The 14259-nt window shown below is 31.0% G+C and overlaps 1 protein-coding gene and 1 long non-coding RNA gene across 2 annotated transcripts in view; one reads left to right on the top strand and one right to left on the bottom strand.

Moving 5' to 3' along the window:
• LOC129985321 (uncharacterized) overlaps window positions 1–11087 on the bottom strand; it is a 176753-nt gene extending 165666 nt beyond the window's left edge. Inside the window, exon 1 of the long non-coding RNA XR_008785551.1 lies at window positions 10926–11087. This is a non-coding gene — a long non-coding RNA (uncharacterized LOC129985321). The remainder of the gene's footprint in view (window positions 1–10925) is intronic.
• Window positions 11088–11252: 165 nt separating this feature from the next.
• On the top strand, window positions 11253–13804 carry LOC129983553 (forkhead box protein G1-like). Its single transcript, XM_056093079.1, has one exon. The coding sequence runs from the start codon at window positions 11265–11267 to the stop codon at window positions 12480–12482; it is 1218 nt and encodes a 405-aa protein (XP_055949054.1). The 5' UTR covers window positions 11253–11264; the 3' UTR covers window positions 12483–13804.
• The last annotated feature ends 455 nt before the right edge of the window (window positions 13805–14259 follow it).

The raw sequence follows: 14259 nt of genomic DNA, 5'->3' as shown, positions 1-14259 counted from the left end.
AAATTTGAGACTGACCCTACCCAAATTGAGATGAAATGATCCTACAGAGCCATTTGAGGGATTTTTTAATCGAGAAATTTACTTACAGTATGCCAGCCTTAAAACATTATTATTAAAAAAATTATTTTAAGTCCCAAAAATACTAAATTGTATAGTTTGAAGAAAAAAAAATAAAGTTCTCAGATACATGTCCGTTTTAAACAGAAGCAAGCCTTTAATTTCTGATTTTGAATATCCATTGTTAGAATTAAATACGATAGATTGCAAAATATCGCAATTTTTTGATAAGCCTTTTTATTTGAATGGGGGCAACTCATGTTTGCGTTATAGATATATATGCTGGAAATCATACTAACTTCAATTTACAAATTTGTTACAAATTTTACAAGCAAATATTTTAAAACAGTGTAAATATTTAATTGGATATATAACATAATATTTATTTAGATATCCAATTATATTTAGATACGGATAGTTAGTAATATTGATCACGTGATTCTGTTGTTACGTAGAGCGGTTTTATTGTCTGAATCTGAAGGTGAACAAGTGGAAATATTCAGCATTTCATCTCAAAATGAGCCTCCCCCCCTAAAAAAAGAGATGATTAGAAAATGCTACCAAATCAAGGTTTATGAACTCCTCCAGTCACGAACAATTTCTTTTATGAACGAATTTTCTTATTTAAATGTTTTGAATTATTTTATTTAAAATTATGTTAAATATACGGACATAACACGCATTTCGCTACAGTTTTCTGAAATACTTTAAAGATAGATGTTTAATAAAAATTAATAATAAAATAATATAATTCCAAAAGTTATAATAGTTTATGTATTAATATATATACTTACATAATAACAATTATAATAGTTATTCAAATTGGACCACAAGCAGTTGACCGAAGAAGAATAGCTTAGACAGAAGTTACAATCATTCTATTCGCATTATTGCAACAATCAAGTGAGTGAAGAAAAATGCCTTTTTTAAAAAGCATTCATTTTTGTTTTTGTTTCAAGAAGAACAAGGATTCAGGTTGTGTGTTTTTGTGTCATATAAAAGATATATTTGAGTGCATATATAGTATTTTGATCAGAATTCGAAAGTCAGAAATCCTCGTCTTTTGATTGTGTAGACTTGTGTGAGATCTTCTTCCCAATTGTAAATTTTGAGACAGTTCTCCATGATAATATATATATATATATACATATATATCTTCAAAATAGCAATAAATTGTCGTAATGGCTCTATCAACGATGGGCTAAATTGTGCTCCAAGAATTGAATGCTATTAACAGCGTGCCGTACTAGAAGTTTGGGAAGAGGGTCAATGGTTGTTTTAAAAATTTCTGATCAGTTCGTTTTAATGAGAGAACATTTTTTATAGCTCCCCCCCCCCAAAAAAAAAAAACACTATAAAACTCATTCTCGAATTATAATCGTGCCTTCAATCGCCTTTTTCCTATCTGTAGAAAGATTCTGATTGACATTTTTCATACGAGACTAAAAGCGATGTCTTTCTATCTGTACAAGGATTTAAAAATGGTTGTCATTGTACATGACCTTTTTAAAATTTTGTAGCAAGGTGGCAGTCTCATGATTTAGCTTCAGCATGTTTAAGTTCCCTTTTTCAAAAACATATTTAAATACTAATGATTGATTTCAATTGGATATTAATGTTTACTCTCGATTTTCGATATTTTTTTTTATCAATGCTATAATCTGTGAGATATAATTGATAAAAGCATGATTTCATTAAAAGTATTTTATATAAAATACGTTAATAGAAATGATTCTCTATAGAACTCCCGAAGTTTTTACTTTAGTTAAAAAAAAATGACTCTAAAAGTACCATCTGGATATATTCTATGACTAAAAAGAAAACGTCGATTCAACAATGAAACAATAGACTCAATGAAAAAGAATTAGTAACTAAAGTCAACAATTCTATTTCTCCAAATGTTTATAATTTTTTTAAATAATATTTTTTTATTTGTAATTTGTCTGAATAAGCATGATTTAAAAAAAAATCAATGTTTTAGATAGTCCGTAGACAGCTACCTAGAAACGAACAGTTCAATGCAATGCATGTCCTATTTTGCATGCTTTGCAGTGAATTTGGAACCTTTACGGTGAAACGAGCTTCAATTAGTTCTGTTTCATAAGAAAAACATTAGTTTATTTATTAAATGTTGAATTTTTATAACATAGGAAAATGTGATTTTGAATTCTTTTGTCTTCTTTAATAAATCCGGATTTTCTGTCAAATCTTTACATTAATTGTTTTCCATTAGCACGCCGAGAGTTCTATTTCTAATCTCGGTCATTTCTTTTAAAATTGTTGATGGAAAACAAATAGTGATCACTGAGGAACTCCGTTTTGTATGGGAGTTCTGGCAGAAGTGCCCAATATGCGTTCATCTATCAAGTTTCAGATACAAGAAGAAAAAGTTGCAAAACATTTAAATTTTCGATTGATTATTAAAAGAAAATGACAATAATAACATTAAATGAACATTCTTTATTATTTTAATTTGTATCTAACCAGTGTTTATAACTTTTCAATGCTCTATTATAGATAAATTAAGAAAACCTACAAATTAGGTTGGTTTTACTATCAGATGATACTAGGCAGCTGCCTAGGGCCACCCCATTTATATCTATCAGATAAAACTGCAGTTCTTTCACAGATAGGTAGCAATTATTCTCGAACCTATTTAAGTAAAGAATTGCAAGTAAAAGCGAGACGAATTTCTCTGGAAACATGTCCGCAATGAATTTCCATTCATAAATCAAAAATATTTGAATTCAATGCCCGAGATATATTCATCGCTTTACGTGGATCAGTATCAATAATCAATTCACAAAAGAGGTTCTTTGGAACTTGAAATGAATAAAAGCAGGCACTTGATAAACTGTGTTTCAAGAAAGACTGATTGTCCTTGCAACAGTATGAGACCCTACAAGAAACAACTGCATATCTTGACAACGTTGCAAATAAAATCAAATATTCACGAGAAAAAAAAATTAAAAATTAATTTCTGAAAATAAATAAAAAAAATTGTAATATAGAGTAATCTTTAACTGGAAATACATTATTGAATTTAAGAAATTATTAAAGCTTGAGTTAAGAAAGAGTGATGATAGCTTGTGAGGAAAATCATATTTAAAAACTTTGTTTGTACCTGTTATCCTTCCACAAACCTTGCTATATATGGGTTTTTTTTCTACATTTCGAGAAAAAGTTGCTGCAAATCATATAAACAAATCTGTCATTACTGGTACCGATATAAGAAATCAAACTGTGCTATAATTAAGGAAATTAAAACTTCACAGAGTTTATTTCGATTTCAGTTATTAAAATATATCTGAAAATCCGACAAAATTCTTATTCCATCCGACATTTTTATTCCATCAACTCCTTAATACAAAAATCTACCGTAGATTCTTTTAAATGAGTTGCTGCAATTAAGAATTAAAAATGAAAGAAGCTCATATTCGAAAAAAGGTTTGGCGTTAAATGATCCTAACAACTTCTATAAAAGAAGCAAGAAACGAATACAGACTGCTTTTGCTCGACTTGAATACATGCTTTCATTTAAGAATGTCACTCTATACACAAAATAGGATGACTCCTTTCTGTTTTGCAACGAATCTGTCTTCGATAAACGCACTAAAACAAAGGAAAATTCCTTTGTCCAATAATAGCTTTTCGCAGATGCTTTCAGTTTTTGTAATATTCATGTTTTCATGCGACAACTTCGGAAATTATAATCCAAGGAAAGAACATTTTTAACGTCTTAAAAAGGCTTGAAATATTTTTAATATTTCCTCTGTATGAAGAAGCAATGTACAAATAAATAAAATCAATGATGAAAAATATAAACAATATTTTTTGCGACGAATTTAGCAATTACATTTATTAACAATTTCTTTTATTATATTTCTTGTTTTAATAATTACTTCTTTAACCGCTATTTTTAAATAATTTATACAAAGGTTTCATTAAACATATTTAGCAACTTGCATATCATAAAAATTTATGTTTATACTTTCTTGTATAGATAGACAATTTTAATGAATTTCGGAGTGTCAAACCTTCCTCCATTTGTAAAAACAATTTTTCGAAATTTTTTTAAAATTATTTATAGTTTTATCTATTGGCAAATAAGATTAAAATAACTTATAAACATAATAAGCTTCGTGGGTAAAAGCATATGGTCCATTCGGCTAGTTAATTTTAACACATTTTCTGTCTGTTTATATTTCTATCGGCTCGTTTGTATCAATGTTTGACAAATGGATTGATTATTTAAACAAAACTCAATATTGGTTTCATTTCAATGCAATATGAAACTACATATTTAAAGAGATTTTTTTAACAAGTGGTGTACATAGGATAGTTATGGAAATGCTTATGACTGGATAATCTTCCAAAATAAAAGGAAAGAGACATCATACTTATATAAAATTTATATACAATTTCTGTAATTAAATTTAACAAACATATGCTTAAAAAACTGTAGATATTTTAAATTTGATTAAAGCGGAAATCGCACATTCAATGATGTATTGAAGTCCGCTGCATACGCGTGTATTAAAATGACACAAGAGCAAGGCAATATATAAAACTCTATTTTAATCCAAACGCGTTGGAAAAAGTGCGTTGTTTGCACTCTTCCGTCTTATTTTCGTTCTCTCTCTCTTTTCCAAAGTTTCTTCAAAAGCCTGTTTGGAAAACTGGATATTCTTAAAACTGAACTCCGAATCATTCAGATTTCACTATACAATGAATAAAAATATTATAAATATTTTGAATCCCTGCTTTTAGTCAATAGCCTTTCTCACGTCATTCAACAGAAATTTTAAATATATTTATTAATTTATTTCCAAATAATTGTGGCTATAATTATAAATACATTTTCAAAAATGTATTGAAAATATGAAAAGCAACAATCAGAATGACATCAATGTATCAATTGCTTTTAAATTATAAAATTTAGGGAATCGGGTTCTTTATCTAAAAGTTTCCGAAAATGATCACCATAAGTTTATAAAATCACGAAACAAAAAGAAAATAGCATCCATGATAAAATATCAATAACAAAGCTGATGAATGATTTTTTTGGAAAACTGTGTTGAATGTGTGGACGCAGTCATCATCCCTCAGATTTCAAACGAAAGATTTCAGATTCAAGGATTTCATCCCTCAGATTTCTTACACTGAACTCATCATGTAAAAAGGAAACGTACCCACCTCGTTCATTTCCCCCTATACTATTTTGAATAATTAAAACAATTCAAACGCATTCAGTTGACGTCTCTTGAACACTACACATCACAGACATGGACTGAAATTTGGAACACATTCACATCGTTTGTTTCGCGTTCATCGTTTCAGATTTACATCGTTTCAAATTTCATTTTTATTTGCACTATTACCTTCATTAACGCATACGTAGGTGTAAAATGTCAACATTTTCTTCGTATTTTGAACGTTTTAGAAATATGCATTTATCAAATCTGGAGAAATAAAATTCAAAATGGATTCCTTAAGGTAAAAATTTACTGTAAAAAAATTCTATTCTTTAATCAGATATTAAATTTCAAACAGAAACTTTTTCCTTTTAAAACTTTTATTTCATACACATAAAAGGACCCAAATGAAAAATGAGTTAGATTTATAAACAATCCTGTAAGAAATCACATCTTATCTGCCGTAGTTCATTCCATTCTTTTCCAAGGCAATGAGCGAATAACTTTTGCATTTTAGTGGATGATGTATAGGAGTAAAGTAAAAACTCGGATGCTCATTTTTCAAATTTCATTCTGAAATTTTTAATTATGCGCTGCACAATGGATTATAGAGGATTCGATTTGGTGCAACAAACCTCACGTTCCTATGTTCCATTTAAAATAGTAAAGCTGAAATTCATAAAACGGTAGTTCAATACGTAACACATTTATTCGATAAAACTTATTTAAAAAATCAACTTTTTAAAGAATAATAGAAATATCTGAAATATAACTTTAAAAAAAACTAGCAGACATAGTTAAAAGCCTTTTTTTTTTTTTTAATTTTAAGATAGTTAAAAATCATTTTTTTTTTCTCTATGCATTATAGTTTCCGAAATCACCATTGTAAAACATTATAATTACTAACTTAAAAGTAAGAGCGACAAATCGTCAAAAGTAATGTGGGATACTTGCGAAAGATCTGTATGGATATACAAATGGCCCACAAAGATGCAATCATGCCAATGGAACTATTTGCCACTTTATGGCCTTTCGAATTCGGTATTGGAAGCCAATCATAAGTTTGTGTTGTTTATCTTTCAAAAGTGAGTCAACGCATATCCAGTTATAAAGAACGCAATGAAGAAGTTTGAAAAATGGAGCATGAGAATCTTTTTGCAACAATTTTCAGAAAAAAACTGTGACTGTAAACGGATCATTAAAGTCCATTCCTTTGAACTTAAATGAATCTAAGAGTGATATTCTTGCGTAAAAATCTTCTAAAAAGTTGAACTGAATGTGTTTACATTTCTAAAAAATTTTAGATAGATAATAAGATGGTTATAAATCATCTTAGTGTTATTACAAATATGTGACGTATTTGATCATCAACATCCAAGGTTCATGAAGACAAATCTACATAAATATTTATACATTTTTAGAGTGATTCAATAAAAACTTTAAAGAAGTCAATACCTTGGAATAAAAATGACTGACATGAGCTCATTATTTGAAATAAAAAATATTCTCTACTACTTTTAAATTTTTTCGTCTTTCAAAATGCCGCATGTAAACATGTTATAGATTAAAGAAAGTGTTTTATCGCTTGCCGAAGAGAAATATTCTATTCTATAGCTCAAAAACTTTGTGAAATGCATGATGGCTAAATTTCTAAGAGCAAAATAAACATTATTCATTTGAAAGTGGAAAACCGTCGATCATTACTTCTGCATGGGAAAAAGGTTCCATACGATTATCGGAACTGCGTAAAATATTTCTGAAATGAAAGATAGTAACTAGAAAAAAATTTCTCGACGTAGAAGACAGTCGCAAAGCCTTTAAATACATTTTTAACAATACAAAATAATATTATAAGGCCCTATTTATAATTTGATAGCTATTTAAAAAACATAAAGTTCATTTGCTTTTGCCGATTTTGCTTTTCTATCATGGAAATCACGATGCAGACTTATTGTCCAAATAAAAAATTATCAGATTGGAAATTTAAAAAAGATAATTTTTACAGTTTCATAAAACAGCCCGTAAATCGTTCTAAAAACGTATAAACACCCTCTGTATTGTTGTAATAAGCTGCACTATATTTTTAAGCAAATAAAAAGATGAAATAATTTAGGGTCATAATTAAGATGGAAAGTGACATTTTTATAATTTCAGCTTTTTTCTGTCGTCTCTTTTTTCATTTTCGATTCTTGGTGACTGCATTGAATGACAATTATTTTAAAAATAACTGTGCGATAGAGTTCATTGCCATCTTCAGAGATTTATTATCAGCAAATCTTCGGCGAGAAATCTCTCGTATTTTAGTAAAATAGCAATATATAATATATAAGCGAGTATTTATACAGACAGTTCATTCTCAGAATTTAGTAACAATGTGAAATCAAATTATTCTGGGAATCACCTTTTTGCACAGTACCCTTTAGCGTAGTGCAATCGCCAAAAATGGCTTATCTCGGGATCCTGAAACGTACAGTAGACCATTTTTTTCAAGTTATAAAATTTTACAGTCATTTTCTAAAATAAAATAATTATTATTTTTAAATTTTCACCAAAATTAAATTTAAAATGAATCGTATTCTCAAAATGTAAAGTCAAGATGTGGAGTTATTATACTGACAATATCAAAATTCAGATTCGTAAATTGATATTAAAATACTTCATGACGAGGCCACCACTTTTCATCCAATTTATTCTACTTGAATGACGTGACTTTACTTTAGTTTAAAAGTGACACAAAGGTGTATACGCACTAGATTCACAATGCTGTCATGTTAGCAAGACAGAAGAAGTCCCTAAAATTGAAAACTGAGAAAAAATAGGTACCCATTAAATTTTTAAATTTTATTATCACTATTTTATTTGATATAGACTTTTTAAATAAAAAAAATGCATTTTATAATAAATTTTTCTTTGGATCTGGGTGTAACTTATAAAACTGATGAAATCATAAAAGAATGTGCATTCATTTCTAAATGGATGGAACCATTCATTCTCGATTTTATTTCTTAAGAGCTGGAGCTTGGAAACTACCTCTAAGAAGTGAGTGAATGAAAATCGCCCAATCATTGATCGTAAGAACTGCCTTCTGATTTGTCCTGAGAAAAATTTAGTTTTTGTCATTTTAGCCTCCCTTTTATTTATAATATTTCGGAAACAAATAATAGTATTTTTCGAAAAATTGACTTTTATTCTCTGCATTTCTTTGGATTTTTTTGGAAATTATTTGTAGCATTCAGTTTGCCTTATACAAAAAAAATAAATAAATATTTTTGATTAATACTTGTTTAAAAATATTTTTATGAGATAATTTTGTTTTATTAAAATCAAAGCATTTTAATTTATTATAAAAAAATAAATCATTTAACAATTGAAAAATGCAATGAATATTATTTAAGCTACAATGTTTAAAAGCACGCACCATTTTGTTATTTTTAAACTTAAAAAATGAAAATGTATTGACACATACTTGTGATGGATGGATGGCACATACGTGTGATTACTAAGAAGGAATGGATGAGGTACTGCGATATGACTGGCAAATGTTCCTCGAAAGAATCACAATAGTTATATTTATATGACAGATTCACTAAAATCTGGCGTTTCGGCAATATTCTGAGTTAAGCAATTTTGTGTTTAAAGAAAAACTTTCACATTTTTCGAATTTATTAGCTTACCACGATTTATTGAAATCAATATTGTCCACAGTTAAACTCTTCTCTTGTTTGCGTCCGACTTCGTGCCAGTGCAGGATTACTTAAAATCAAATTCTTTTTCACATTCTTAAAATATTTTTTGAAAAAAATGGATTGCAGAATATCTTTTTACTTCGTCATTTGCAAAGAAAAAATGCTGTCATCGCCAAAAAATTCGAACTCGAGATTGGACTCATCTCGCCGTTCCAGACCACCTGGAGTCCAAAAAAACGCATTTTTGGAATTGTTTTAACCTGTGAATAATATTAACTTTAAAAAAAAAGCTTTCAGATAGAAGGAATAAATTCGATGTGCAATCTTTATACCAAATTTTTAGATTTCGATGCAATTTTCAGAGTAAAGTTGTTAAGTGTAAAATGTCATTGCGCATTTCTAGCACTTAAAAGTATAGATCTGTAGTCATTTTTGAACTAAATCTATCAAGAGATGGGCCTTCTGTCAATTTACATTCTCTTGCATAGAAATGCAATCCCTCAACGATCAGATAAATAAAATTTGTTATGCGAACTCGTTATTAAAATGGCAGTTTGAAGTAGTTTCAATTGCAATATCCATTTTGGTGTCAATCGGTCCATCAAAAAAGGAATATAAAGTGCACGTTCGATTTTCTTCATTATATCATGAGATACAAAGCGCTCCTATGCAAGATTCTGAAAATAAAAATTTGAGCAGTGGTGGCGCATGAATATTTGAGCACAACACCTTTATGACGTAGTTTGACCCAACGCTTTGGAGACATGACTCTTGCTTATTAGTTTATAGACATTCTTCGGAAATTTAAAACAGTGGAGACATTTGAAATCATGGCTTTATACTCCTTTCAATGTGCATATTTTATATAGTGAATAAAACTGCACATTTTAGTAATTTGTACATTTAGATGGGAATTTTGTATCGCTCAACATAACTGTTTCTGACGTATATTAAAAAAAATCAAAATGGATATCGCCAAAAAAAAATATCTCCTGTATTGATTATAGATAAGACTTCTTTCGCTTGATAACAATTTTCCTAAATATATTTTTCAAGCGTATACAAAAAATAATTTTGAAATAAAAAAAGATGAAAAATGTTTTGTATACCTAATTTTATCTTGTAATATTTCAAATAATGGAACAATTCAGTAACGCATGCGCTTTCATTAAATATCATTAAATGTATTTTTTTAAAAAAAAAACTACTAAAACACTATCACAGAGATGTATCAAAATAAAATTTATCAGAATCATTTCTTATAATATGTATGCTGCCCCATGAATGATATGAAGCTACATTTTTCTAAGCTATAACTGATCATTAATTAATTAATTTGATAAAATTAAATAAAGGCAACAAATAAATTTTAGCAAAACAGATGTTTGATTATATTTGAAAAAAAAATGGGTTCATTTTCATACAATTTGTCTTCAGATAAATATTTTAATAATTTACTTTTTTAGTAAAATGATAATGTAAATGAATATAAATATTAGGGCCGATTAGAGGAATTAGGAAATGAGATACATAAATGGCAATGATATTTCAATAATATTTCCGTTATTACGTATCAAATATATGGACAAATTTTTGTGTCATAACTGCAATACAAATTTATTCTTTAATACAATAAACAATATTTTTTTTTGTAAAATATATGAATTTATAAATATTCTTCAAATACAAACATTAAACCTGTGAACAACGTGTGAAAATGAGTTATGGCAAGGGGGGAAAAGCACTGAAGTAGTTACAGCATTGTCTACTCTTCAGAGATTCAGTATCATTTCTGGTGACATACAGTAACGATAAATTTGAGTATACGATAAAAACGAATTGTATAAAATTTTGTCTAAAAATAAAATATATATATATTAAAAAGATAAGCATCGGCAAAATATTCTCGTTTCAGAATATAATCAAAGAACTGTCAAAGAAACGACTCTACGTTAGGACATCTATACTATACAAATATTATGCTTACCTCCAAATAGCGAAGATTTCTTGTGGGTACTCCGTCCCCCTCCGGAAAAAAAGGGGGTTGTGTAGAGATTTGTAAACAAAAGAATGCCTCCCCCTTCCCCCTCGGAGAAGCGAAGTTCAAGGGTGTTCAAGCCATTCGCCAGAGCTGTCCTCTCCCACAACACTGGACGGTCGGCAAACACTCTTCGCGAAGGGTAACTGCCCATAGACGCCATTGGTCTAAAGTCGCTGAAAAGGCGGGACTAAAGGCGGAGCTGGGGTGCGGTCTCGAAAGACCGGCTAGGCGAGTGAGAAGGCGATTGGGGCAGAGTGACGGCACATCGGCAGGGAGTCGTATTTAATGTGTCGTTTGCGGTCGGGTGCGACTTGTTTAAAAAGTTTCTGTTGCGGCAAATCCGCTATGGTACGCATCGAGGGCACAGCGGAAGCAATGGTGGTGCCCAGACGAACCTCTTTCTCGATCAGCAGCCTCATCCACGGCGGGGAGAATGACGAGAGCGTGCCGGTCGGTGGCAGCGCCACCCCGCCGGAGTGCCCGCGGGACTTCAGCCGGCGAGACGTCGCCACCCCTCCCGATTCCAAACCGAGCAGCACCCCTGCAGAATCCCCGGTGGCTTCCACACCACCTTCGCCGGCTAAATCCACAGCGGCTACAACAACAACACCAACGAAATCGAAGGGTTCAGATGATAAAAAGTCGACGTTCGAGAAACCTCCCTTCAGTTACAATGCCCTCATCATGATGGCGATCCGACAAAGTCCGGAAAAGAGACTGACGTTAAATGGCATCTACGAGTTCATCATGAAGAATTTCCCTTATTACCGCGAGAACAAGCAAGGCTGGCAGAACTCTATTCGTCACAATCTCAGCCTCAACAAGTGTTTCGTCAAAGTACCCAGACACTATGATGATCCTGGGAAAGGAAATTATTGGATGTTAGATCCTAGTTCGGACGATGTTTTCATCGGTGGAACAACTGGCAAACTTCGTCGGCGGACGACAGCTGCTTCTAGAAGTCGCTTGGCAGCTTTCAAGCGTGCTGGCGCACCTGTGTTCCATGCTGGACTCAATCCTGGTCTCCATCCTCACGATAAATCCGCCTTGGGCTGGTCCCTGGCAGGATATGGTGGTTTCCACACACCTGGAGGTCTCCTGTCTTTCAAGTATCCCTATTCAAGCCTAGCCACAAATATGACAACACTTCAGAACCCCAAACCCACGGGATTCAGTGTGGACAGACTCCTCGGGGCTGAATCTGCCGCAAATCTGCACGCGCCTTTATGGTCCAGTCTCGCTGCCTGCCCTCCTGGCTGTGCCCCCCTAGGACTTGGTGCAGCTCAGGGCTACTCGGCGATGCCTGGATGTGGCTACCTTTTCTCGTCTCTAGTCAACCCTGGACAGGCCCTATATGACCTGCATGCCCTAAGGACAGTCTCAGCCCTGAATTGCCAAGCTGCTAGCCAGTCCAGAACTGTCAGTCAAAGTTCCACATCAGCGAGTCCTGAGAGCTCTACGACCATCTATAAGCCAATCCCAATCATGTCCAAACAGAGCTAGTGATGTGTAAGTCCCAGTGCTTATTGTCAAGTCGTGTAAATAAAATTCCCGCTTAGAATTGTACAGTGTAAATATCTTGCCAGATTTTTCCTATGCAAAAAAAGACATTCACATTTTTGAACTGTGCAAAGACGACAAAAGACAGACTTTAATGGCTCTTGTAAAAACTCTTGCTCTTGTAAAAAGAGTGGACGATCAACTTAGCAAACTAAAGACGTCTGAGTGACAGTTTGTGGACCTTTGCTCCTGTCATATAAACTCTCCTATTTATTTTTATTTTTTGTTCGAGGGCAAGATCGAATGCGAATCCTACATATCTATCAACAGGTAACTTTAACAGTTTGTTCAATATAAAAGCAAGTTCCTTAGATAAGATATCTTAGAATAAAAGTGCATACTTTTATGCATATAATATTTAAAGGAATATGTGTGCATCTTTAAAAAAATGTCAGTGATATATAGCAGAACAATTTTCCACAGTAATAGCCGATTCTGTACTTTTCTTAAAAATTTGTTTAAACTACAGACAAATTCTTAGTGCCTTTATAATGATAAATTTTTTTCCTTGTTAATTTTGTTATGCTAATTACTTTTGAATCTTTACACAATTATTCTTATGAATTCTTTCTATAATTTGCTATATTCCTTTATAAATCTTTAAAGTGTTATATATTGATTCTTCGAAAATCATTCGATTCTCTATTTCTGTTTATACAAACCATGCTATCCTAGTAAGGTTATTATGCAAACTATACAAAGTTCCTGGACTATAAGTATTATAGATGGTGATTTTTGAATTGTTTTACTTTGATGATCTTTAAAATAGAATGCAATAATTCTACACGAATTTTGAATGTCTAATAATAATCTTTTTCTTACATCTTAATTAAAGTGTAAAATGAAATCTCTTAATTATTTTACTGGAAATATTTCATAGTGTGTATTCATGAATGTTAAAAATAAGTACTTAATCAGTTATATGCACGTGATTTTGAATATGTTGTACTGTATCCGTGATATATTGCTTTAAACATTTCTTTTGTGACTCAGCTTAAAAGCAAAATATAGATGTTATGACAAGGAATATAATGTGTTTTTATTTCTGCTACTGAAAGGTAAAACTTTTCAAGATTTTATGTTATTTTTTACTAGGACTGAGGTACCTAAAGTCTGAGCGCACACAAAGTTTATAGAATATTCTAAAAATGACAAATATTTCGCCAGTGTGTTGCCACTGTATTAATTGCCATTGAAACTTGCTGAATTATAGACAGTATATAATTTTATATAGAAATGAATAAAATATTGACATTTAAAATTCATGTTTACGTTTCGTTTTTCTTTAATTTCTACAACAAACATAGATCATTCTTTTAAGTTCACATTAGCTTCATAAAACAGTAAACAGACATCCATTTTCAAAAATATTATTTTCAGTATTTGAATAATAGTAATTATAACAATGAATTTTTAAAAGGAAACTATTGTAAGAAATGAAGCACATTCGTGCTTAATAAATATTACTTTTAACATGCGATGTGCGTATTTGATCCCACCGTGTTATAATAAAGCTCCAATAACAGATATGGTAACTTTTTTTTTCAGCAAGACATTTAAAATACATGTTTCTGAAGATTAAATTTAATTTCTTTTTAATGATGGAATGGGCCGTGACTTTATATGAAAATATTATGATCTTAACTATTATAAAAAGGTATCATGTTTAAAAAAATAGGCATGTCACTAAAAGTGAAATATGAGAATGTTATATAAAAAT

The sequence above is a fragment of the Argiope bruennichi genome, chromosome 9, assembly GCF_947563725.1.
Source record: "Argiope bruennichi chromosome 9, qqArgBrue1.1, whole genome shotgun sequence".
Lineage (NCBI taxonomy): Eukaryota > Metazoa > Arthropoda > Arachnida > Araneae > Araneidae > Argiope > Argiope bruennichi.
This window is presented reverse-complemented; position numbering and strand designations above follow the sequence as displayed.

Excerpts from the sequence above, each read along its gene's own strand:
- LOC129983553 (XM_056093079.1), top strand. The coding sequence starts at position 11,265 with ATGTGTCGTTTGCGGTCGGGTGCGACTTGTTTAAAAAGTTTCTGTTGC.